The 27,951-nt window shown below is 42.1% G+C and overlaps 1 protein-coding gene across 1 annotated transcript in view; it reads right to left on the bottom strand.

Annotated features, from left to right (window-relative positions):
* Positions 1-27,951, bottom strand: part of LOC144683110 (receptor-type tyrosine-protein kinase FLT3-like) — a 55,522-nt gene that overhangs the window by 16,974 nt on the left and 10,597 nt on the right. The window contains exons 5-15 of the mRNA XM_078546127.1: positions 27,386-27,492; positions 23,124-23,226; positions 18,138-18,322; positions 17,873-17,970; positions 7,785-7,917; positions 6,942-7,046; positions 4,600-4,710; positions 4,347-4,500; positions 2,418-2,554; positions 1,392-1,513; positions 1,182-1,304 (exon numbers count right to left, since the gene is read on the bottom strand). Of these exons, the coding sequence (XP_078402253.1) occupies positions 1,182-1,304; positions 1,392-1,513; positions 2,418-2,554; positions 4,347-4,500; positions 4,600-4,710; positions 6,942-7,046; positions 7,785-7,917; positions 17,873-17,970; positions 18,138-18,322; positions 23,124-23,226; positions 27,386-27,492 (1,378 nt within the window). The remainder of the gene's footprint in view (positions 1-1,181; positions 1,305-1,391; positions 1,514-2,417; positions 2,555-4,346; positions 4,501-4,599; positions 4,711-6,941; positions 7,047-7,784; positions 7,918-17,872; positions 17,971-18,137; positions 18,323-23,123; positions 23,227-27,385; positions 27,493-27,951) is intronic.

The following is a 27,951-nucleotide window of genomic DNA, read 5'->3' as shown; positions in this document are numbered from 1 at the left end:
CACCTTTGAAGTGCTGTCACTGTTGTAATGTAAGGAAACACAGTGGCCAATTTGAGCACAGCCACAGATATCAATGAGATAAATTGATAAATGAGATGTGTTAGCTGAGGAATAAACTTTGGATCCTGCGATAAATCATCTGCTCTTATTATATGTGCACCTAAATGGACAGGCAAGAACTCATTTAAAGATGGTGAGAGGTGAGGGTAGTACATCAAGGGGGAGACAAATCAGTGAAAGAGATTTTAGAGAGTTATAAGCAGTTACATGGATAAGAGAGAGAGAGATCAATGTAAAGAAAGAGGAGAATAGGGAACAACAATATCGGAAACAGTGAGAAGATAAAACAGATAAACCATGAGGATACACAGAGATTGAAAGATCAGGTAGAGAGGGAAAGAAAGAGATGAACAAAGGGAAAGAGAAGGAGACAGACATGTCGGAGAGACAAAATGTGAGAAACATGCAAAGGCCATAGGGCAGAAAAGTCGCACAGGGTAACATCACACATCTACGAGTATAAAAATAAACTGTGTCCAAGGCAACCACAGGTCCTTGCCTCAGCTCTGATGCCTTGAAGAGCAGATTATTTATTTCCTTGAGAACTTGATGAAGGATCAAATTAGCAATATTAACCTGCATTTCCTTTTACTAACACTAATAGAGCTGTCATACATTTCCAGCAGTTTCGGTTTTATTTCTGATTACCAACATTTGTGCAAATTTTAAAAAAAGTTCAATAAAAAACATTTATTTTCCCTGATATATCCAGTAATCTTACCAGTCAATAGCTAGGCAAATCAGAAAGGTCAAAAGTCTGTACTGAGTTGGCTAATCTTAGCGGGCACAGTGACATGATTACATGTTACGGTTGGGTTAGGGAGTGGAAAATTAGGAATCCTACTTCTGATTGCTATCCAGCAACCGTTTATAGAAGAGAGTGCAGATAATTTTAACTTTTGACAATTGTTTAAAACAAACAATAGCAGATTAGTCACTGTTAAATACTTCTCCTGATTTTCTTCTTCATTGTCATAAAATAGAAATGAGAATTGCAAGTGTTTGTATAATGGATGGCTGATCTGCTATCATCCACACTGACATTGAATGTTAAAATTACTCACAGTATGTGTGGATAGATCCATGAGGAGATGACAAAAGGAACATATACATCGACTTACATTGCCTCTGACGACGTAGTTAGAGTCTTGCATGATGTCCCTGGCCAATCCAAAGTCACATATTTTTGCTACTTTCCCATGTGTCACTAACACATTCCTAGCTGCCAGATCTCTGTGAATACACTAACAAAGATCAATGATTAACTTACTTTGGTAATACAAAGCTGCAACTTTGAATATTTGACCCAAAGGCTTTATAAGTAAGCTTACACTTTGTGAAGTGAGGAATTCCATCCCTTTGGCAACTTGATATGAAAAGCTGAGAAGATCTTCAAATGTAAGAACATGTAAATCTTCATCTTCGTATCTCCTGGCATTCTGATAGTTAATTTCTATAGAAAGGTCCAAAAATGACTGAGTAATTGCAAGTATCTGGCATTCATGGAATCTCTTATATGCTCCTCTGTAGATAATAATCTGCACTTTATATTTTATTGGAATCTTTAGATCAAAAGTGTTAATTGCCATAGCTATTTGTACTGGAGAATAAATAAAGTTTGAGCATTACTCAGTTTTAGATTATTGGCTTTTGACCATACACTTGAACTAGAGTTAGATGACTGAGTTTGCAAATTTGGTTTAAAAAAAAGAGTATCTACAAAATAAATATCAACCTTTTGAAATGTTTTCAATGTTAGTATAAATTTTCTGGGGCAAATGAAATATATTCTACTTGTGACACTATACTCAGGAAGTAACCTGCATATGTCACTGTTTTACACCAAATACTCTTTAGTTCTCTGCACGACTTTTGGGAGCTTGATTCACATATCAGTGCATCTTCCTACTTCTCAGCCATGGAAGAATCAGCCTGATATAATGCTTCTCCCTTGTCGGTTGATATACTTGAATTGCAATTCAATATATATGGTATATAGATATAACATCAGACATATACATTGAGCAATACTGGTTACTCCCTCCTGAACTGCATGATATGCCATAATGAGCTAGTTACATTTACAGCACACAGAGCACTGACCTTGTCTATGGTTTTTAGCCCTTGCGCTCAAATGAACAACAGATCAGTTACCATAAAATTTCCAATCACATATGTTCTATTTCTTAATATTTATACTTACATTAATAAAGAATCTGTGGTTACTTCCTGAGTATTGAGTCACAAGTAGAATATATTTCATTTGCCCCAGAAAATTTACACTAACAATGAAAACATTTCAAAAGGTTGATATTTATTTTGTAGGCACTCACTTTCCTGTATACAAAACTTCTTACCTGCATTTAATGGGCATGTTAGTTCACACTCGCAGAATAGTAAATGACAATCACTCCTTTGTGATAACATACCAGCATTGGGCTCTCTATTCATTGGTACGTAAGATTCATTTCGCAGAAAATTTCTAGCTTTGTAGCTGTGCAAAACAGAGAACAAAGATACTAATATAATAGGTTTGATTCCCACTTAAAAAGCCTCTCCTTATAAAGTAAACATTTACATATTTTTATCAGGTAACAACATAAACCTTTATTATTGCTTGTAATTAATTCACAATTGAGCAGTAAATCTGAAAATAAGGATGATCTTGTATGATACTGATTTAAATGTTCTCATGTTTCATTGACTAGTTAAGGCAATAAGTGGCTGAGTTGTATAGAAGAGGCAGTAATTGTGACACTATAATTGGCCTCAGTGACTCTGGACATAGAGGAGAAAATAAGTCAGGGTTCCCATTCCTGATCGCTAACCAGAAAACCTTGCTGGAAGTGTATGTGAATAGGCATTGAGAGAGACCATTATCAGTTGACTGTGATACCTCTGTGATGTAATTGCCCACTGACACTCAATGTAGGCTCATGTGTGAATAATTGGTAGTTGGTTAAGGCCCAACAGGGAAACTGGGATAATAAATTGAGTGAATGTGTCAAGGAGAGAGGTGGAGGAGAGAAAATTGGTGGAAAAGGAAAGGAGCAGACCAATAACACCAAAGTTTCTGTCCTTTTTGCACTTAACATGCATCTGCTAGGATATATAACAAGTGAGCAACATCATGATGCCTACATGACATTTTCCAGGAATTCCATCCACTGGATGTCTTGTCTTGAAGTCCATTAAGGGAATGCTTCAAACAGCAGACATCATGCCAAAATATTACTGGGAATTCCACTGCTACAGGCCTGCAGGAGAGCACAACTGACCTCCCCCAATTTGCTGTGAGCATCAGTTCCCAGGTAGTAGTCCTGATGGTGTTCATTCAATATATTTAAAAGTGCTAAACCAAAAATGTGTATTGGTTCAACTAAGTTCAAGTTAGGTCTGTGCAAAATGCACAGTGTCCAGCTTATGTTGGGGCAAGGCGGATACGAAAATCATCTTCTGTATGTCCAGAATGAGGGCATGGTTTGGAAAAAATACATTCCTTGGCATAGATTATGCAATTTGATTGAAATAACAAATATTAAATTATTCTTTCAGCTTCACTAATTATAGAAAGATATTCTTTTCATGGCCATTATTATTCCATTTTACCATAATTTCTAAATATTTTGCAAAACCTTTGTGAATCACAACTGAATGAGTTTCAGAAATACACACTACATTTGCTGATAACTGAAAGATAGATCTTAAATTTATATAATGTGTTTCATGTTCTGAGAATATGTCAAAGTGCTTCATAGTCAATAAATTACTTTTGAATAGCGTGCTGTAGGCAAATGCAGCAGCCTATTTGCACACAGCAAAATCCCACAAATAAAGATATGAATAACCAGTCAATCTGCCTTGGTGGTATTAGCTAAAGGATAATTGTAGACACTAAGCTGTATTGATTAGGGGTATAGGGCCCTTTACATTCATCTGAACAGACAGAAAGGTACCATCACTGACAACGCAGCACCCTCTCAGCCTGAAATGTCATGCTAGTGTGAAAATGAAAGTTGAACATATGATCTTCCGACTTAGACAAGGGTTAACATTGAGCCATGCTAACACTTGCAAAATATTAATGAATAAGAATCCAAGGCAAATTTGAATCAATTCGATTACTTTGGTGACCTGATAGTATTTCTCACTGCATTTAGAAATTGGAATTAAAACATTCCTATCATTATGTGCTTACATTTGTTGATAACAAACATGATAAAAGTCATAAGGACTGGAAAATAATAATACTGACCAGCAGTAAATTGGGTAAAAATATATTTTACCTGCATTGTTCATCATTGTAGAGATTATGATAGAAGCTGAAGTTGTTGTGTGCAAAGACATCTGTCAATGTCTTATGAAATTTCTCCCGGTTATTTCTTAAGTAATTAAGAAGATCTCCATAGCAACAATATTCAAAGATTAAGTATACTGGACCTAAAATAGCACATGAATAAAACGTTGAGTAAGCAAATGTAAATAGCATGATTTAATTATGAAGATATGTAAACAAAGGTTTAGGACATAGTTTCTTACCAGAAATAGTACAAGCTCCTAAAAGGTTCACAATGTTTTCATGGCGCCCCATGTGAATCATCATTTTCAGTTCAGACATTAAGGCATCTTTTTCAGAAGGTTCATATTTTTCTTTTAAGTGGATAATAAAAGATACTTATGAGTTCATGTTGATTTAATTTAAATTATTATTCAAGACATGGTTTGATATTGTAAACTTGCTGAAATATTTGTGCAACCAGTTTAAGTTTTAGAATTCATTCTTGTGATATAGGTGTTGCTGGAAAGATCATTGTCTATTTGCCATCATTAGTTGCTCAAAGAAAGTGATGGTAACTGAGTACCTTGCTGGACCACTTTGGAGGGCAGTTAAGAGTCAATCATGGTGATGTAGGATTGAAGTTGCATACAGATCAGATTAGGTAAGGATGGCAGTTTCCTTTCTCTAAAGGACATTAATATGCCAGTTGGATTTTTAGAACAATCCAACAGCTTCTTGATTACTTTTAATGATATAGATCTTTATTTGCATATTTTTGAAATTGACTTCAAATTCTCAAACTGCAATGATGACATTTGAACTTGATAATGTACATCATCATTTTAACTGGCTTTTTGTAAAAATTGTACTTTTTAAACAAATGTACTAAATTAATAGACATGATCTATTACATTGCTAGCTATCTTTATTATTAAACAAATTGTGTACATTTAACTCTTACTATACCTTTAAAGGAATAAAGAATAAGACACATTTGAAATCACAATCTCTAGTTGCCTTTAATTTTACCCTCATAGTTATCTGAACACCTCAGTGGTCTTTGCCTTCTCCAGTTTAATATCCTACTTGACTTTAATTTGAATAAGATACGTAGAAACTACATTGCGTAGTGTCCATTATGTGAGCACTGCACAGACACCAGGCACCAAAATAGCGGATGTCATGCTGTCCTGTTCAGAAGTGCAATGCCCAACATAGTGGGTAAGGACAAAAAAAAGGCCTCCTTTACTCATACCTGAAGCAGGCGTTAGGCATTTGTGTACTATTATTCAATAGCAGGGGCATCCTAGACCTTATTGAGAATTTCTAGGCAGTTAAGTTACATTTTCAAGATGATTATTTAGTTCTAGGAATAAGGCATGGATATATTCAAGAAAGGAGATTTTCCATGAGACAGTAATTCTGTCAATTAATGCACCTTCTCAGATAGTTGATAAGTGACATTAACGAATTGAAATGCCTCTTTTAGCATATCAATTACCATATTCTTCTGAAATTCCTGTGTGTTCTACTTTATTAAAGTAATTAATCTGTTTATTTGAAATGGGTTAAGACTCAGTGGGATTGAGTAAATGTTGTCTGTTTAGATATCCTTTCTTCCAAGCTACCAATTGCTAGGTGTTAAGATGGCTATAGTGTTGGCATCTTTCATATTGGTCTAATTTGATTCTTACTGGTTTGGCGCCATGCTATTTATTCTACATCTACCTTACCATTTTTTAAACTCATTTACAGGATGTGGGCATCTCTGGCTAGGCCAGCATTTATTGCCCATCCCTAATTGCCCTTGAAAAGGCGGTGGTGAGCTGCCTTCTTGAAACGCTGCAGTCCCTATGGTGTAGGTACACCCACTGTGCTGTTAGGGAAGGAGGCACTGATCTAGGCAAAAATCCTTTCCAAAATTCCAATAGCTAAATCTATAGGATGGTGTCCCACAAAAGGAATGATCTCAGAAGAAGTGAGGCTTCTTATCCTTTATTATTATCTGCTTATTGTAGCCTCCAACTATTAAAGTTTCAACACTCAGCTTCATTTCTAACATTGTCATTTATGAGTTATCCAATCAGTTGGACATATTTATTCAAGCTTTGGATTGACCCATTATTATCTAATCGATAATGCAGGAATATAGCTCACAATCTTTTTTTATTTAAGTGATCTTTTATTCCTGGCTTCTTCTGAGCACCTGCTAAAATTTGAGCTGCTATATTGAACTAAATGCACTTAGAAGTGGCAGGTCCATTCAACTATCTAGGAAAACATACAGGCAAGACTAATTCTGCTAATCTAAATATTAGTCTGAAAATAAAAATAATAAAAATATAGCAAAATGCCATAAGAATGGTCACTGAGTTGTAGCTTCTATTTCTCTGCTATATTTAAGCTAATAAATAAAAACTAAAATACAATTTTTAATAAATTGATACCCTTTATAATAATTCAACAGAATCCGCAATTTTATTAATATATTGGGGAAAAAACATAATTCATATTTGCATGGTTACCCAAGTGTGAGTCAGTATTTGTACAACATTGCACATAAACATTCTACTTAGATTAGTGTGGCATAAGTTGCACATACCCTTCAACATCTTCACAGCTACTTGGATAGGGACATCTGCTTTACTAATTCCATATGCCGTGGCTTCCATTACTTTTCCAAATGCACCAGAGCCAAGTACATTCCCTATAGTGTACAAACAATTAATTAAGAATAATACCAAATTTGTCTACAGTTAGTACACATACTGACCACTGTTATCAAAGAAGGAATTTTAACTTATTGTGGATTAAGAAGGAAATTTTTTAAAAATTGGGATTGTATTTTTGAATACCAGTTACATAAATACCTAAAATGTCATGACATGCCTTTTCTCTTTATAGTTGATAATTGACCTGCTGTATATTTCCAGCATTTTATATGTGTTTCTTTTCGATGATGCTGTCTTCAGTTTTAAAGGTAAGCACTTTTTCAAAAAAGTGTTAGCATTTGTGAATTATTGGAATAGTTCATTGGTCTTCATTTTCTTTGAAACCATTTTCAGATTAAGAATGATCAAATACAGACACGCATCACTCAAATTCATGTATTCAACTCTTACTTAATCTGCTGTGCAGGTTCAACAGAAGAAACTGTTAGTTCTTGATAATTAACCCTTTGTCATTATTTTGTGTACAAAAGAAAGCACTGAATTCTCAAGTGATAATGTCAGTGTTTTCAAGTAACTAATCTTTTGAAAGATAAGGTTAATTTTTTAATGTACACTTTCAGTAAAATATTACAAAATTAATTGTGTCACTTTAAGCACATAGATATATAAAGTTATTTGGAGCTGAGTAGCCTGTCTTATTTTGTCACTTTATTTGTCATGCTATTTTAGTGGAAATATTTATTTTGTATTAGGTTTTGGAATAGATTACCTACCCAGTTCCAAGTTTTCTCGAGGAAATTCCCATTTTATGTCATAATCAATGTGGGTAAAATCAACATAAATGTAGTCATTCTCAGATGATCCAACAACCTGTATCATGTGGAGCTGTCTTTCATAGCCAGGTTGCTTGAATGAAGACCAGAATGAGATTGTACATTAACCAATGTGAAAATTTCTGATATGCCAATAATTGCTATGCATCATATTATAAACAACCGTACTGAAGGAGAAAATGTTTGATTATAGAATCATAAGAAATTCAACACAGTTGGGTAACTAAGCCACTGCTAGGTTCACATTGGAGCTATTTAGTCTAACCCCATTTCTTATTTTACAAAGAGTACTACCTGAAAAGAACATTAAATCATTTTAGTTAGGATAACACTACTCTCTAGTTCCTTCTCTTTCTTGTTTGCTGTGGCTCATGCACAACTCTATGCAAGGGTTGGAAGAGGTGAACTATTCTCTGCTGATGGAGCAATGAACCAGATATTTGCAAATGTGTGAGAGCAAAGAGGAAAATGACTGTCTTGCTGTTTCCCCCTTTCCCAACGTGAAGCAACATTTAATCTCCACTTAATACTTATCTCCAGTAACACAACTGGGAATTTATGGATGTAAGGTGCACAAAGAGTAAATGAGATTCCACCACTCTCTTACTGCAAATCTCTGTGCTATGGTATTGCTACACAATAGATAAGCATTTTAATGTGATTAAAAGCTGCCTCATGAGCTGCTAAATATTAACAATCCAGTCTGCACACAGTGCATTGATTCTCATATTGGGTGTTTCATAGCACTATAGGATGCAGGGTTGCACATAGTTCCTCTCGCCCTGAGATCCTGCTCTCGGTTCTGCCCCCAGGGGAAGTGCTGAGTGGAAGACATTTCTACACAGAAGTGAGACACTTTTACACAGAAAGGAAGATGAGAAAGACTAAGCTACTTTCAAACATTTCTGGTGTCTGGTTACAAAGTGGTACTAACAGAGGTCTTATCACTAGAAAATTACTGCCAGGAAGACTAATTTGTAAAACTTACCCCATTCAATATTATCTGGGTCTGATCAGTGAAATGGGAGAATGCTTGCAAATTGATTTTAAAATTCTTAAAAACTATTATGAATGTTGGTGGCAACTAGACAGAATGTACTTGAAGATAAAACCACATCATGAAGGCTGTGTTTAGTTTTGGATTCTTCATTATAAGAATAATGTTATAATTCTGGAGAAAACGCAATGCAGGATGATTAATAAATGACTGAAATCACAAGGCAAGGTAGGACTAGCAGAACTGGAGCTGCATTCTGGACTTGAGAGATTGAGAGAGAATTTGATAGAGGTGTTCAAAATGATAAAAAGGATAGACAATGTAAATATTGACAAATTATTTCCATTGGTATGAAAACACAAAGCTGGTAATTAAAATGGAGTGGATGAACCCACTCTGTTCTGCTCTAATGTTAACATGCATGATTTTCCAGGCAGATGAAGTGCTTGCCAGAGTCAAGCAGCTGCCAGATAGAATTAGGCAAATCACATTGTGTCAATAGGACCATGGTGCAATTTCAACCAAGAAGTCAGCATGGCACCCGCTGCAAACTTTTACAGGTAAGCTTAAAATTTGCTTTCATGGGGCCCAGAGGAGCACCACAAAGGAAGGTGTGGAACCGACTGCCCCACAGTCCTCCCCAACACTTATTTCTTCACAAACCGTAGACTGTCCTGGAACCCCCACAATTACCTTGGGTCGGTGGGCAGTTTCTGGGGTGCCTGCCTTCCTGCCACCTCCTTCTCGCTTTGGGTGAAAAGTTGGACTGTGACATGTTAACGAGGCCCAGCCGATTTTAACAGCTCAGCTCCTACTGTCACTTCCAGGCAAGTAGACCGCTTGCTGGGATGCTTTCCCACCTAGGTGTTAAAATTCACACCGAATAGTTCCTGGAATATGTGGAATGCTTTTCCACAAGTAGTGATTGATATTAAATTTATTGTAGTATTCAAAAAGATAATAAATTAAAGAAGAAGAACATAAAAGGGCAGTGAGACAAAGCAGGAAAATTAGATTCGTTTAGAAGAAAAGCGGAAAATTAGCACTTGGGAGGATTTAAATTCACTGCAGTCAAGAAGGGTCAATTGATCTCTCCAGTATTAAAATGGCAATATCTCTGTCTTTCCTATCTAATTGTCTAGTTTTATCAAATAAGAGTATTTCAGAACTTCTCATCACATAATCCTTAGCAATTTGAAATATTATACATAATTAATAACTAAAATACATGGGGCAGGATTTTCCCCCCATCGGGGGGGAAGTTGAAGTGCGGGCGCACCTCCGATTGGCGCCCCGATCTGGGGCGCGCTGCCATTTTATGTGGGTGGGCCAATTAAGGCCCACCCAGCGTGACGTCCGCATGGAAGCGCTATGCGCTCCCTGCGCAGGTGGGAGGGGGAATCCCAAAACCCGAGAGTGCGCTCTTTCGTGCGCATGTGCACAAAAGAGCGCGTTCATCTCCCTGAGGCTAAGTGCTGCCTCAGGGAGCTCAGCTCTACAATGAAAAATATTAAATAATAGAAAAATAAGTCCCTGATATATCCCCTCATGTGACACTGTTACATGAGTTGGGACATGTCCATAACTTTTTGAAGAACTTTAATTAAGTTTTTTAAAACTTACATGAAACCTCATCCCACCTGTGGATGAGGTTTCATGCTTTTTCTGAAGCCTGTCAGGGCTCCTGACCTGCCCGCCAACCTTAAGGTGGGATGGGCAGGCCTATTAATTACTTCAATGACTCTGTCAATGGCCTCAATTGGCCATTGACAGATCGGCGGGCCTATAGCTGATTTTGCTGCGCCCCCGCCTACCTGAAAATTTAAATGGGGCACGGTGATGTTGGGAGTTCCGCCCGACATCACCGCGCGTCATTTTACGCGTCGGCGAGCAGGCCCCACTCCCCTTCTCACTGACGGGAAAATCCTGCCCATGAGATCTTTTGCATTTGCATGAATATGAACCCGTTAAGCCTGTAGGAAGAGCTATGCTCCTGCATTTTTCAATTGTTAGTAATAATAAATGCTTTTAACTTGGATTCTTCCTGACAAAACTGTTGTTTTCATTTTTAAATGCAAAGAGATAAACACCATTTTGATAGGCCAGTTAGAACCATTTACAGGACATGGGTTTTAAAGACCCATTCATATCAATGTTAAATTATTGGCATCTTTGGTCTAACATTGGGCATACTGTGTACCTAAATGTAAAGGGATATCCAAAGTGAATAGAAACATTACCAAGGACCTCAATTAAAAACCAATTATAAACTAAAATGATGAGATTTAGCTAATTTTCAGGACTCTTTCAGAACATGAGCATTTTTTTCTAGTGATTTATATTCAATGTGAATAGTTGATTGGTCTTTTTACTGCATTAATTTAATTGTAGGAATGAGGCTGAATAGAAATTTGAATAAACTCCTGAGTGATACAACCTGTTAATTGATGTAACAGAACATATTATGGTTACTTTATTCTACTTCTTTTTTGAATTAGTTATCAGATCTACTTGGAAGTATATTTCCTTCCAGTAATCTGGATTTATGTAAATGTAGTTACTACCCAACCTTCTTCATACTACATTTCAATTGCTCTGTAGGAACAATGCAATGATTTAACGGTTAAAGCAGACTTAATGGCTTTGATCTGTGTTGTGCTGTAGAAATAGGCATAGACATATAGGCCCTGAATTTTCTAGTGGTCTGATGCATAATGGTGGTGAGGATAAATTTGGTGCAAGAGGTCTGGCAAGAGTGAAAAATTGGGAGAAGCATTGGGTGTCTGCCTGGAAATCACCCGGCAGTCAGTTTCAGATGGAGCCTTGGGGAAGTGAAAATTCCACTCATCTCAAACAAGGTCCAAAACTTTACAGAAAATGAAGTCAGCAAGAGAGATTTCCCAAACTAGAATAACAGTTGATCCTATCTCTTTTCAGTCCACCAATCTGGCAGCTGGTTTCTTATACCTAGGTCATTCTAGATGTGGAAGATGTTTGTAAGTTGTAGTAATATAAAGATGTGTTTTTAGGCCATTTCTGGATTTTTAAATCTTTTTGTTGTTCATTTTTAATCTCTGCTAATGCTTAGATCCTCAAGCCTTTGGGCTCTTAGAAAATATATATTTATTAATTTGACACCATTATAGGTACTCATGGGTTTCTCACTGTGAATCCTCTTATCTGAATAGTTAGGAAGAAAAAAAAGGAGGACCAATGTAGGAATTCCAGGCAGCTCAGGCTGCATGAGGGATGTGCTAAGCCCACTCACCAGAGAAAGTAATTTCAGGGTCTTTGGGGGTAATGTGAACTTTATGGGCAGGATTTTTCGCTCAGTGTGTGGGCGCGCACCCGACACGTCTGAGTGTGAAATAGCGCGTGGTATTTCAGTCGGCAGGCGTGCGTGAGAGTCAGCAGCGCGCCTGCCGGCAGTTATGAGGCCTATTAAAGCCAGTAATGTAGTAATTGACCTGGATTTTTCACTGCCCGTCCAACAGTACGGTTGGCGGGCAGGCGAATCGGCCAGGCGGCCTTTGGATTTTAGAGGAAACCTTATCCAAGGTCGGGAAGAGGTTTTCAACATTAATTTTTTAAAAAGCAAAAATGTTTGGGCAGAATTTTTATCATCAATATGTTTAGGTGAGTGATTCTTATGGGTGGAGATTTTTTTCAGAATTTCATAATGTTTATTTTTGGCTTCAACATTCTTCAGCTCCCTGAGGCAGCTCTCTGTCTTCAGCGAGCTTTCATTGCGTGCTCCCCCACGCCTGCGCTGACTTCAGTGCTTGCCCTCTCCCTGCCGTGCGCCAGCAGTGCTGGACCTTTCAGCCTTTCATGCTGGCTGGCTGTTAATTGGCCAGCGTGAAATGGCAGTCGGGGGCCGATCGTGGGCGGCGCCCCGTTTCCCAGCCGCTCCCAGGCCCGCCCACCATGCCCACCCGACAACTGGAAAATCCTGCCCTAGGTGATTGTCTAAAACATGCAATATTAAATTGGCCACATGCTATACACTTCCTATTTTTATTCCCACTAAATCAATAGAAATCAGCTGAGCTACCATTGTCCATTATACACTAGCAGCCATAGTTTAAATTGCCCCTTTGTGTCTTCACGCATAAAATGACACGCGGTGACGTTGGGCGAGAGTCCTGACGTCACCGCTCGCCATCGCAATATTTGGGAAAGTGGGCACGCTATAAATTCGGATGTGTGCCCGCCATCAATTAACGGGCCAGTTAAGGCCCTTGCGGCAGCAATTGATTTTGATTTTTTGCACCCCATACGATCTTCGGGATGTCACACGGGTGCAATGGGCAGGCGGGTAGGAGACATTTGTATAAACCTCATCCATGGGCGGGATAAGAGGTGTGAGTGGGGTCACGAATGTGATGTCTAAGGGATTTAGGTGTGATAGTAACTTCTACTTGCCTGAGGGAGCTGGAAGACTTCAAAATTCATACCAGCTGCTAGGACAGGAGTAAAAACCTTGGTCAGCACTTTACAGTAGAAATCATTTCTGGGGCCTGCAGCTTTCAGGAAGCCTTTCCTTAGCCTGGGAATGCGAGTTATGTTCTCCACTGGAGGCACCTCCTCTGAGGAGGAAGGGAGGGCCAGAAGGGGGAGGAGGCCAGGAGTCCACATTCAGCCTGCAGGGGAGTCACCTTTGGGAGGAGAGGCACAGGCACAGGGGGTGCAGGGCCAACAGGAAGTGCAAGGCAGAAGGGGCCACAGAAGTCGCCACAATCCTGCTGCCAGGGTATACAGGCGGTGAAACAGCTACCTCAACATGTCTGATGTCCAATGCCGAAGGAGGCTCCATCTCTCCAGGGAGACAGTCACTTCCATCTGTCAGATGATAGGCCCTGAGATCTCCGCAAACTGTGTGGGCAGACACCCCATGCCAGTGGCACTAAAGGTCACAGCTGCCCTCAACTTCTCTGCCTCTGGCTCTTTCCAGGGGTCGGTGGGTGATCTTTGCGGTGTCTCCTAATCAGCTGTACACACTTGTGTCAAGCAGGTGACAGACGCTCTGTTCAGACATGCATTGACCTTCATCCACTACCGCTGGGATGAGGCCAGCCAGACACAACATGCCAGAGGCTTCGCGGCCATTGCTGGCTTCCCCCGCGTCCAAGGTGCAATAGACTGTACACATGTGGCCATCAAGGCGCCAGCAGGTGAGTCCACTGCCTTCATCAACAGGAAGGGCTTCCACTCCATGAACGTGCAGATAGTGTGTGATCACAGGATGCTGATTCTACAAGTTTGTGCAAGGTACCCAGGCAGCTCCCACGACGCTTACATCCTCAGACACTCCCGCATGCTGAGGCTCTTCAGTGCTCCGGCTTGGCTGGATGGATGGCTGTTTGGTGACAAGGGCTATCACCTCAGAAGGTGGCTCATGACACCTCTCCGCCATCCAAGAACAGAAGCTGAGCAGCAGTACAATAGGTGCTACGCCTCCACAAGGGCTGTGGTGGAGAGAACCATTGGTGTTCCAAAGATGCACTTCTAATGCATGGACTGCTCAGGGGCTGCACTCCAGTACCCCCCAGATCGTGTGTCACTGATAGTGGTTGCATGCTGCACTCTCCACAATCTGGTGCTGGAAAGGGGCGAAGCAGTGGACGAGGAAGACGTGGACGCAGTTGCTCCGAATGCACACGATGAGTCCAGCAGTGAGTCTGAGGATGAGCATGCACAGGAGAACGCTGAGGGGGTAGAAGCTGACCCGGGCATACTCCAGGGAGGCAGGAACACCCGGCAGGCTTTAATCCAAAGAACCTTCAGCTAGCCCAACACAGATGGACCTTCAACACACACCAGGGCTGCAGGCTCCACACTCAGTACCTGAGTACTAAATCAGCCTGGATACTAACATTAACTAAGGCCCTTGTCAATAAAGCTCAATATCAAGCAACTCAATCATAAGATCATGGGCTTCCCATACACATGCAGAAGTAAGGAATCACCCTGAGGCATGGCAACATATCAAAATTTATTGAGTAAACAAAAGTAAATTCATAAAGGAAAACAAAAATGGTGTTGCACATCACACCGAGTCTTCCAGAAACTACTATGGGCCAACATAAAAGCATCAGTAAGAAACCCGTGGTGTACCTAAGGTGCCTTAAATTTACGTTTATGGGTCCTATGTCTAGGTGCTATTCCCTCGCTGGCATTGGCATCTGAGACAGCCTGCTCACTGCGCTGTCCTGATGGGCTCGATGACCTTGGCGAATGTCCTCTGGCCCGCGGAGCATTTGTTGGCCCTGCCTGGGAGGGTGGCCAGCTCCACAGCTGGTTTCTTCCCAGTCGCCGCAGCCTCATCGGATGCCACGGTCACTGGCAGAGGGGCGGAGGAGCTGCTGCCCTCATCTGGAGCGCCCTGAGAGGAGCCCGCAGAGATGACTGTCAGCTGCTGCGCTGATGTGAGGTTGCTTCGGACCTCCCTGCTCATTGTAGATGGATGGGCACCGAGCTGGGATAGTTGGTGCCCAGACCATTTCCCACACTGGCACTGACCAGCTGAGGTCAATGCCGCTGTGAGGGCTTGCAGGTCCGAGCGCAACCCCAGGAAGCCCTGATTGTTCTCCTGAAGGTGCCTCTCCACAAGAGTCGCCACTCTCTCCAAGGAGGAAGCATGGCGCTTGGCTATGAGGCTCATCGGTGATGCTCCGCGTGGACTCCTCCAGCATGGGCACCATGCCACGCATAGCCTCATGTATCTCCGGCAGATCATCCCGCATACCCTGCTGCACTTCCAGCGTCTGCTGCCTCACAGACTACTCCAGAGGCCCATCATCATCCACGGACCAAACAAATACCTGGTTCCCAGCAGCCCTCTGACTGCCGGTGCCCTGGGCACTCTCTGTCTCTGCCCACACCTCAAGTGAATGTGAAGTACCCTCACCGCCGTGCTCCGGGACACTAGCTGAAGATTTAATTCCCACCAAGGTGCCTGGTTGAGATGGTGTGACGCTCTGGGGCTTCAGGGGTGAGAGGTGGCCCCTCTGCCTCCTCCCAGCCCTGCTCCGGTGATGCTGAAAGGAAGAACAAGGACATTTGATTAGTTACAGTGCAGACAATGTCAATTTGTATGCCGCTCCCCCGAATCATTATGCGCTCATCCTTCCATAATCAATGGTCAACCCACATTGTTAACTTCAATCACTGAGCATTCAGCAGTGCCGTGGCTTCTGCAACACACATAGTGACCTGGCTGCTCGCCAAACATACCTCCCCGTGGCATCCCAGCCTTGCCACCACTGGTGGACCTGGGGTCATGGCGCCTCTCAATGTCCATGGCCTGCAGCTCGAAAGCCATTAGGATGGCCAACAGGGCCTGTCCTCCGCCAGTCCGCATTCATTCCAACGCATTGTGCACAGCCTTTTCCTGAAAAGGAGAGAGGGGCATTGATTATTCCAACCTGCATCTGGATTCCCATCGCATCCCTGCCAACCCAGCCAGAGTGGGACATTACAGGACTCCAGTTCTTCATCACTCCGTAGCTGCCGCACACTCACCCAGAGAAGCCAGGGCTGACCCCCACCCCCACCCCGCCATTGGCCAAATGCTGCCTCCTTCACATGTGGCACCACAAGGTGCCACTTTGCTAAGCAAGGAGGCACAAGCACGTGGAGCGCAAGAAGATGGATTGGTGCCCCGCCATCTGGAAGTTCCCCTCCCAGCATGTTAGCACCCTGACTTTGACATGCTTCGCAGCTCCAGCACTTTGCTTAGGTGCAGATCCTTGACTTTTAAACCCATTCTATACTCTGGGTGTCAGTGTCACACATGCTGCGGATGCAGAACACATCCTAGCTTAATCCTCTCAGGGTGAACTGGGCATGGGTAATCTCTGCTATCACACCCAGTGAGGGATCCATGCCGTGAGGGATTCAATGACATTACTGTACTCAGAGTTGGCGGTGGTGTAGGGGGGATCGGGTGGGTTTGGGGGGAAAGGGCTGCATTAAGTGATTTGAGGCAACATGGTACTCACCCTTCTCGAGTGCAGGAGATCATTAAACCTTTTGCGGCACTGGAGCCACATGCGCCGCACCAATCATGAGAGCTCACACTCTCGGCCTCCTCCTCCCATGCATGTTTGGTCAGGTGGGGGGCCTCCACCTCCCGTCCCTCGAAAGAAGGACCTCCTGCCACACTGCCACCTCCTCCAGGAGGGCAGCTAGGCACTCGTCGGAGAAACAAGGGGCACACTGCCCCGGTGGCCTACCCTCCGGCCTGGCCTGCCCCAATGGCCTACCCTCTGGACTTGCATCACCAACATTGCCCCTCTGCAGAGCCCTTCTCCTAGCCATTGCGAGCAGCCTTTCCAAGGCTGCCAGGCCTTCCTTTATACAGGCCGCCGGGTTGCCATTGGACCCAGCGGTCCGAGTGCACCTGCCGCCGACCACCCACTCCCACTATGCACGGGAGTCATGAAGTACACTGGGTGGGCCTTAATTGGCCTGCCCACGTAAAATGGTGACACAGACCCGATCGCGGGCAGTGATTGGGTCCATTCCTGCTCTCGACCAGCCCGCCCGACATGGGGAAAAATCTCCCCTGTGGCTGCATCTGTTACTACAGCTAAGGTACCGGAATTTCAAAGACCACAGGGTATGATTAAAATTAAAGTAATGGTGTCATAATACAAGAAAAAAATAGTAAGAAATACATTGAAATATTACAGAAAAATATTCTCTAGAAGGCATGAAAGTGCAGTAATTTTTCATCATTAAAAATATTGCTTTCAAAAACAGATTTGAACAGTTGATTTAAAAGGTATTTCCTTTTCCCAGTTTATGTATCAGTCATTCAATTAATGTTGGCTGAAACACACCTTGCATATCTCCCACAAACCTCCAAAACAGTTAGTCAACTAGATTTAAATTGTTTGTCAATTTTCAGAATGCAGGCAGAAAAAAAATCACTTGCAGGGTGAACACATTTCCTCGCTTGGTCATATCGAATACGTAAGATATTAATTTCCAGTGCACATTATTCATAAGTAAAGTGCTTATTTACCTTTTGATATTTGTAGAATATGAAAACTATTAACAGGATTGTAGCTGGAACAAAGATTCCAATTGTCGTGTAGAAAATAAACTGCTGGAATGGTGTGCCTGGAATAATAAAAAAGAGTATTATATAGGTGTGAAAAATAACATAGTGCAGTGCAAACCTTGTGCAACCATTTGCATTCTATTTCAGTTTACTTTTTCTTGTATCACAATTAGTTCAGAATGTTGCCACTAACATAGCTTCAAGAATTATACAACCTTGACATTACCTTGCTTTGGAAGATAGCTTCTCTTGCAGATTGAGCCTATGGCATTCTCGGCACAGCACTGTATTGAAAACCCACCCATCGTGTCGGTTGTATCCAGCATACTGATTACATTTTTGGACCCAAATGCTTTTCCATCTGACTCCTCAGTCTGAATGCCCTCAGTTACATTTTCGCTAACACCGCAGCTTAAGTACAACAGCAGAAAAAGGACACGTTAAAATCTGCATTTCTGAATCTTACATGTATCAACTTCACACACCGTTTGAGTCAATTGGACAGAAGTCACCCAATCAATGTTTATTCTTGAAAACTTCCATTTTTATTTTGTTTGCTGCAGCATTTTGTTCAAAGTCTTGAGAATGTAGATAGAATTAGCTAGTATTAGAAAAATTGTGCTGCAGAGGTAACCTCAGGTTATATTTGCAATAATTTGCTTTACCCATTGATTAAAAACAGGGTAATAGTACTGAAATACCTCTCATTATTGTACAAATATTCAGAAAAATTACATTATATGTTTCCAAAACTTGTTTCCAATACAGAAGAGTATCAGTATATTTGATCAATACCATGGACATTTTTATAAGATTTATGGGGTAGAGTTTCTGCTTTGCACGGAAATTGCACCGAAAACGTGTTAGAAATTGCAGGTTAGGTTACAATACAAACTTCTGCTAAAAACTCATTTTCAGAATCACAAATCTAAAATCCTCCATGAACCAGCACGATCGGTCTTCTTCTGTTCATTAAAATTATTCTTTGACATATCTCAGAGTGGTAACCTGGTGCAGTTTTACTGATGCAGATGAAAGTGAGGATTGTTGAAAAGATCGTCCAGCTCACTACTTGTGAATAACCTGACTTTAAATCACTGAAAATGACTTGAGAAACTAGACTGAACCATGCACTTCTTTCGCTGGTGTGCACCAGATGGACTCTTAGTAAATTGGATATTTTTTGATATGAAAAAACTTTAAAACCTGCCTATTAGGACCTGTGCACCCAAGAAAATATGCGAACCAGTGCAATTGGCAGAAGCTTGCAATGTCACCATTGTGGTGGTGGGGGGTTGGTGGCTGGGCGATGGGGGCAGCTGGCCATTTTCATGCGTGTGGCCTAATCCAGGCGAACTGAATCTTGAACCAACGCAAAAGATCACAGATACTCCAGGCTGGAGCAAATGGTTTTGTTGGTAAATCACGTGTGTTTTAAATTCTCCAATCCTTTGTGCTAGTTCACCCAATCCCACCCAAGTGGCACTGCTATTACTAGAGCAGGGGATTAGAATTCTACCCTGTGAATGCCAAACATATGATTTCATCTGGACTTTGAATCTATACTTATGGCCAAGGAGATTATGTACAGTATGGGCATATGAGCAATGACAGGCAAAATCCCTCTCTTGCATTTGCATGAAAAGTTAGGGCTTGTCCATGTTAATGCAATGAAATTTTTAATGGTGTGATAATTACTATAAAACAACAGGCCGGATTTTTCAGCCCCACAGGACCTGCCACGGGGGATGCAGTGGCCCAGCCAGCAGTCCATTAACTTTTGGTGGGACCAGATGATCCTCATGGTGGGCAGGGCTGAAAAATCCCACAACACTTCTCTGCCAATGAAAATGAACCTTTCACAAGTGTGGAGTCTCATTCCTTCAGATTTTTGATTATTGTTAGAAGATATTCATTCCTATGTGAAAGCAATTTCCGCCTGATATTTAAAAGAACAAGACTTTGGTTGCCCTGTTTTGGAGTACCGTGCCCAATTTAATCCTGATACATGACAGGGAATGTAGATGCTCTGGAGATGGTACAGAAGAGGGCAAACAAAAGGAAAGCCAGTTCTGGAGCTTGTAGCTATCAAGTTAGGCACCAGGAGATACAATTATTTTCAATAGAGAAACACAAAATGATGGAAGGTGTTGTCGACAGTTCTATCAAGTGGCGCTTACACAGCAACACCCTGCTCATTGATCCTCATATTGGGTTCCGCCAGGGCCACTCAGCTCCTGACCTCATTACTGCCTTGGACCAAACATGGACAAAAGAGTTGAACTCAAGGGTGAGATGAGAGTGACTGCTCTTGACATCAAGGCAGCATTTGACCGAGTTTGGCATCAAGGTGCCCTAGCAAAACTGAAGTCAATGGAAATCGGGGGAAAAACTCTCCACTCGCTGGAGTCATACCTAGAACAAAGGAAGGTGGGTTGTAGTTGTTGGCGGTCAATCGTCTCAGGACATCATGGCAGGCGTTTCTCAGGGTAGTGTCCTTGGCACAACCAACTTCAGCTGCTTCATTAATGACCTTTATTCCATTATAAGGTCAGAAGTGGGAGTGTTCACTGAAGATTGGATAATGTTCAGCACTATTCATGACTCCTTAGATACTGAAGTAGACCATTTGCATACGCATCAAGACCTGGACAACATTCAAGCTAATATTAGCGTCACACAAGTGCTAGGCAATGACCACCTCCAACAAGAGAGAATCAAACCATCTTCTATTGACATTCAATGGCATTACCATTGCTGAATCTCCCATTATCAACATCCTGGGGGTTACCATTGACCAGAAACTGAACTGGACCAGCCATATAAATACTGTGGCTACAAAAACACGTCAGAGGCTGGGAATTCTGAGGTGAGTAACTCACCTCATGGCTCCCCAAAGCCTGTCCACCAGTTCATTGTCACAACAGCAGTGGCAGCAGCTTTCCTTGATTTGGGGATGATGTCTATCCAGAGTCGCAAGTTTACGCCATGGGTCTTCATGTGACTGAACAGGGCAACTCTCAGCCTGCAGATCTTTGGGCACATGAGACAGGTTATCCTGTCAGGTACTGGGATCCAGAGTGCAGCATTTGCTTCCTTATGTTTCCTTCCCTGCTGCCACTCTGCCTCATTAAGGTGTTTGGACTCGAAGCATGATGTAGCTTGGTGGACAAGTTGTTGCATTTTGAATGATTGGCAGCAAGTTCCTTCCAGTCATTAATGTCAATGCAGCCATGCTTCAAGGAGAGCTTCTGAATTTCTTTGAAGCATTTTCTTTGCCCCCCCCCACCACCGGAACACTGGTCATTTGAGAGTTGAGAAAACAGGATGTGGTGGGGGAGACATTTTTCAGCCATCCGGACACAGTATCCAGTTCATTGTAGTTGATTTTTCAGGTGTTGTCCCTGAATGCCTGTGGAGCATGCTTCAAGAAGGACATTAGCGTATGTTTGACGGTCCACCAACATCTTCTTATGGATGGGCAACAAATGCTGGCCTTGCCAGAATCACCAACATCCCATGAAAGAATAAAAAAGCCATAGGCTTAGAAGTGGTATGATTAGGTTTTTAAAATAATGAAGAGAAGAGATTATATTTGGTTCAATAGGCTATTTAAGATTAATGGGGATGAAAGAACAGGAGGATATGGTCATAAAATACATAAGCAAAGAGTTAGGTTTGGGATTTGGAGGGAGTGGGGTGGGTGGGGGGGGGTGGAGGGTGCCCAAATTGGGATGAAAGATCAACAATGCGGAAGGTAGCACCTTCTGAACGGGGCCATCTTCATGGGAGATGATCTTTTCTCGCCCTTCTTATTCACAGTCCTTAGCATCAGACACAAATCAGTTTGGAGCTCAAAGGAAATGATGAATATTGTGACACAGGACCCAAATACTGCATTCTTTGAAGGGTAAGAAAAATCTAGTAAAAGCACTTTTTTCAAAGTACTCTCTTTTTTTAATAGAGGAAACTATGAAGCCGAGGAAGTTTTTGATGATTTTTAAAAAATGTCAAACATCTTACTGACACGGACACATTCTGTCCCTCTCCTGTAAAACTGTTTCTTGTAATCATTGACAGGGAGTAGCACTCTGGAGTGTTTCAGGAAATGGTTCAATTGTCAACCAGAGAAGCACTTGATTTCAAAACAGTCGGAGAGTTCCTCTGAAGCCTGTGGGTGGCAGAAGCCCAAAAAGTCTGTAGATTGTATTAAAAATTCTTGAAAATTCAATTAATACTTTTACTGATGATTTAGTGATGTAATTTTTTCATGAAAATAGCAACCATTATTGCTTAATGCACCTAGGGACTGATATTCAGTATGTTAGGAACATTGCTATACAGAGACTGAATATTCAAATTCTCTTTTTATCGCATGGATTCTATGATACTTAATATTGTTTTAAAGATTGCATTCTGCAATTTATTAATTTCTTCGTAAAAAGAGAGAGACAGTGGACTTGCTTATAAGCAATTGTAATCAGATAGAATGAAACTCCTTTGGGTACAGAACTATACATACACAAACAAATTTAAGCTTTTGGTGATCCATGTATTACCCTTGTGCACTGGCACTATCCATGGTCAGTTTTGGATCTTGCACTGCAATGATACACATATGCAATACAAGTAGTGATAGGGTTACATCATACACTTAATATTCTTCTTTGTTCCAACTGATCATAGAAATTTTGCTTTGCCAGCTCATATTTGAAAGAACCTAATCCTAAATGGTGTGTGCTTGAAATGGTGTGCACTGGTTGTCCCAAACTTATTAGACAAACAAAGATCCTGTTATATTGATGTAGGAGCCCAATCACTGACCCTTAATTAAAATGTTGCAAGTTACTTTATTCCAAAACGTTGGGGGAAGACCATTATTCATGGTACTGCATTTTGTACACATTTTCCACAAATGGTTATGGCTGTACCCAAATTGCACAGTATTACAACATTTGGATTGTCTTGTCAATAGAATGGATATCTAATTCACACACATTATACATTGGGGATGGGGCTTAGGCTGTGCCTGCGTTTGTGCTCCCAGAATCTGCGATTATGACTGTGGAGGTCAGATACAAAGTGCTTTAATTACTGTGGAAAGTTAACATAGAGTAAATAGGCCCAAAAGTACTTCTCTTAATAATCAATGGCAAAAAATTCACTCTGTTACTTTAATTGTGGAATCTTGTTGCTTGTTTGTCTTACTTACGATTTTCCATTGCATTTTTTCCAAGTCACTGTGGCTGATGGGTGGCTTGTGGACTTGCACAAAATATGATTTTCTCTCAATGATAGCTCTAGAGATGGTTTTTCTGTAGAAAGTACAGTTTTCAAATTTAGTAGATATTTGAGGCCATATGAAGAGGTCATGAGGTCCATCTAAACTACAATGGTAATAAAAAACATCAATTTCGCAGATACAATTGATGTTACACATATTTCTACCAGTTCATTCCAGATATGGTAGCCTCTTACATGCAATGTTGGAACAGGTTGTTCAGAAGTGAATAATATAAAAGATGGCCTGATAAATGCAGTTATTAGCCTGTAATATTGATTACGCCTGAAAACAGTCAGTCACCTGTCCAGCAGGTCACAGGAACCACATTAAGTTGTTGCTTCCAGTTCGCTATAATGATTCAGGGGTACAGAGGTCAGTAGGGCACTAGGCTGTTCAATTTCACAAAAACAGAGTCCTACAGGCTTAGGACCCTTACTTAAATATGATAAAACTTTTAAGTGATTCTGGCACACACCCTGCATATCTACAGAGGAACCCTATCCAATATGGAAGGCAGTGCAGAATGCGTGTGTGTATACATCTTGCCATATTGGATTATCAGGAGCCCTTTTTACACCTGTAAAATGGGTGCAGATCTACAGCTTTCTGTCCAAATCCTTAAAATTGCAATTGCTGCGCTGACGTTCTATAGAGATACTGCCATGGGTGCAATATAAAAATGTTAATATTTTCAGAGGAAAGTAATTATTTTCTTCACAACAATATATTTTGAAAATTAACAAGACAAATATTTCTCACCTAAAAGCAGAAACTGCTGGAAATACTCAACAGACCCGGAAACAACCATGGCAAAAGAAACAGAGGACCATAACCCTCCTCGGAGTGGCAATCAGTGTGAGGTTGCCACTCCGCGCCCAATTATTTACGCAAAATTTCTTCCATGTCTGTCTCGCTCGACCTTCCCACTCAGGCCGGGTGAGATCTATGCAGCGCAGCTGTCTCTGAAGCCCAGCCTCACAGTCCAGCAAAGTTGGATTGAAGAATGACACGCCCCTTTTTTTTACAGCACTAACTGCCGTAAACCAGGTAAATTTAAAGGTCTGATTGAAATTGACAGGCCAAGGAGAAGGTAAGTCTGTCAGGTAAGTGGATAGGATTTGTGGGGTGTGGGGGATTGGAGGTTGGGTGGCGGGTGTGTCGGACATCGGGGGTGGGTTGAGGGGCGTCGGACATCAGGTGGAGGGGTCAGATATTGGGGAGGGGGTGTCGGAGGTTGGGGGTGGGGGAAGGGCAGGTCGGGACAGGAGTGGGGTAGAGCCTGTGGCGGTGGGGACGTGGAAGGTGGGTGTGGCTGGGTCAGGTGGTGGGGGGGGTCAGCCTGTATCACTACAATAGTTGCCCAGAAGTTATGAGAGCTTTTAATTCTTCTAACTTTTTCTGAGTAACTATTTGTGTAATACAGCCGGAACCATCCGAAGTTTGGGATTTAAATCACATTTTCGGATGGTTCCCAGAGCAGGGCAATTGCCTGAGGAAATTTGCGCTTCTGGGCAACTGCTGTGCAAACCCTGGCATTTTAAGTTCTGAGAGGGGTTCTCTAGCGCATCTTTGGGGTACCCCCCCCAATCTGATGCTGGGGAGCTCGGAAGTTACAGCCCAGAGTTAATGGGCAGAACCTCCCAGTCCCAGCAACAGTGGGAAGTTTGCTGGGTGGGGGGAACTTAATTTGGCATGATGCCAAAAATCAGTTTCCCAACGTTGGGATGAACTTTAGGAATTCTGTTCTCAGGACTTTAAAGGAGGGTTAAAGGTGGGTCAAGCTTCCCGATGAACAATTTCAGGAAGCCCTTTTGCATGCATTAGCGTGTCATGCATGGTCATTAAAAAGCCACCTCGCTGGAGTTAAGTTCCCTGTCAGTGAGAAGTTAGAAAGTTCACTTTCACGCCTGCACATAAGTGGCATGCACCTGGCAGGGTAGAGTTCTTCCATGGTTAACAGTGAGTTGAGGCTGCATTGTCCTCTTTGGGGAGCGTCTGTAAATGCCACTGCCAGCGGGTGGTAGCAGTGCAAGTTTCATGGAGGATGACCAATGAAGGGAGGAAAGGTTAGCAAGGTGGGTTTGAACAGTGGCCGGGCAAAGGTGGAAGGGTTAGTGCAGGCTGTCCGGGTGCCTTTTAAATATGGCGCCAGGGCCTTTGACCCCATAAAGTAACGGTGGGGACAGCGACTTCCTACCCGCCCCAACACATGATTTGCCATATTCCGCACGAATGTAATGAGCTGACCAGCGCAAAATCGTGTGTGGCCAGCTGTCTCGCCCCCACGCCCCCAGTGGAAATCACTCTGACTTCCACTCCTGCCACCAAACTTAGGGCAGAATTTTGCCGTCGGTGAGCAGGGGGCGGGGCCCACTCACTGACGCATAAAATGACGCGGGATGATGTCAGGCGGAACCCCCAGCGTCATCCCGCCCCATTTAAATTTTCAGGAAGGCGGGCCCACAGCAAAGTCAACTGCGCGTCCGCCGACCTGTCAATAGCCAATTGAGGCCATTGACAGGATAATTAAAACAATTAAAGGACCTGCCCATCCAACCTTAAGGCTGGTGGGCAGGCCAGGAGCCCCGTCGGGCAATAGAAAAAACAGGAAACCTCATCCAGCGGCGGGATGAGGTTTCATGCAGGGTTTAAACAGTTTAATAAAGTTTTATTGTAATTTATGAACATGTCCCATCTCATGTGACATTGTCACATCTCATGTGACATTGTCACATGAAGGGGACATGTTAAGAATTTTTGTTTTCTATTTTTAATCTTTTTAAAAGCATCAGCAATCTCCCTGAGGCAGCGCTTAGCCTCAGGGAGATGTGCACTCTTTCGTGCGTATGCGTGAAAGAGCACATTCTTGCTTTTGGGGAATCCCCCTCCCCGCCTGCACAGGGAGCACATCCCGCCAGCCGTCATGCTGGGCGTGCCTTAATTGGTCCGCCCACGTAATATGGCGGCGGGGCCTGCTTTTCTGGCGGGGATCGGCTCCCCGCCCACCGGAGATTGGGTGGGGATGGGGCCCGCCCGCCCGACAGGCAGAAAATTCTGCCCTTCGACTCAAGAACAGAAGATTCCATCCAACAACTCAGGCATTAGCTCTGTTTGTCGCCACAGATGCTGCCAAAGCTGCTGAGTATTTTCAGCATTTTCTCTTTCTATTTCAGATTTCCAGCACCTGCAGTACTTTTCTTTAATATTTCCCATTGTCTAGTCTGGTGGTTAATGGTACTGTGCTGCACTAAACCATACAGATAATCCTCAGTCTGTCTGAGCTAGCTAATTGCAGACAGTGCAACACTGCAGCATGACAAACGTGTTTCCACTCCTGATTGATATCCAATGACTTCAGCTGAAGAATGCACACGTCTGAACATTGAATAAGAACAGGATTGAGCTGGTCTGTAATACACTCAATGATAGAATAACCTGTTCACTCACACTTGAAAAATGGTTATTTGACCAAGGTACAGCTTTTGAAATGTGGCTCTGATGAAGAGTCCTTAGAACCAGCAGGACAGAGCGAAGGACCAATGAATTTGTCCACAGGAAAATCAGACTCCCAGCATCTCACGGACTTTTAGCTGAAGTGAAGAAGCATAAATTGAGAAAATATGACCATTGGAAAAAGCGGGATGAGAGTCTAGAGTTGGCGAAAAAGAAGGTGAAACATCAGGAAGGAACAGGCCATTATGGGAAGGACTGGATGGGTGGACAACATCAGAAACTGGATGGAGGGAGGAATGACACTGGTGCGCAGAATTACAGTGAACAGAGAGAGAGAGAGAGAGATGCTCAACCCTTTGTGGACTATAGTTCATTATGGATGGAGGCCAATAGCTCACAATAGGCCAACATATTCAAAAAGAGAGAAAAAAACCACAAAAAAAATCAACAAAATAATGTCTCAATATTGCCAATTGTCAAAGGCCTGGCAATTTCTTAGGTATAAACTTTGAGTGGACATTCTACACCAAGGAATTCAAATTCTGTATTCTGTATTCCAGAGTTCATTTTTCTCTTAGGCCTTTGGCATTCTAATTCCACGTTGTATCATTTTTATGAAACTTAAGTCATTAAATGCACCATCTTTCTTCTCAAAGTAGAAAGCAAATTCAAATTAAATGTGTTCCTGGATCTTTAATAACAAAGTTTATGTACTTAACTCAGTGATTTTGACTTACTCTTTATATATAAAGTAAAAAATGCCTGAAATTCTGCCTCTTCATTTTCTGCAAAGAGTTCATAGATTCCTGGTTTATGATCATTACCACAAAATGATGCAGAATAGCTAGGAAGCGGTAGAAAGAATAAGAATTAGAATATTATGAAATATACAAAATGCATATCCTTAACAGGAAAAATCTGCAATTGAAACATTTAAGGCAAATTAGAAATTTAGTATTGCACCGAATACAATTCATAAAAATGGAAATTGTGTGTGGGCTTCTTTGATCTTACAAGGACCGTTTAAAAAGGTTTTCTTTGGCATCACTCATGCCAGTCCCAAAATCAACTCTAAGACCTGAATTTCCGCAGAGGTAGAAGAACTCCACACCTTAGCCAAAATGGAGACCCAATTCCGGAAGTCCCTCACCCAAATCCACCAATTTTGCCTGGTTAGGGCAGGCGGGCGGGGGTGGGGGGGGCGGGGGGGCGCGGGTGGCGGGGGTGGGGGGGGGGGCGACGAGTGTGAGGGTAGTTGTACTTCACACATCGATAATTCATGGAGGGGCAGCTACACGTGTAA

Source organism: Cetorhinus maximus, chromosome 7, assembly GCF_964194155.1.
Source record: "Cetorhinus maximus chromosome 7, sCetMax3.hap1.1, whole genome shotgun sequence".
Taxonomy (NCBI): Eukaryota; Metazoa; Chordata; class Chondrichthyes; order Lamniformes; family Cetorhinidae; genus Cetorhinus; species Cetorhinus maximus.
The sequence above is the reverse complement of the archived record's forward strand: the minus strand, read 5'-3'. Positions and strand labels throughout refer to the sequence as shown.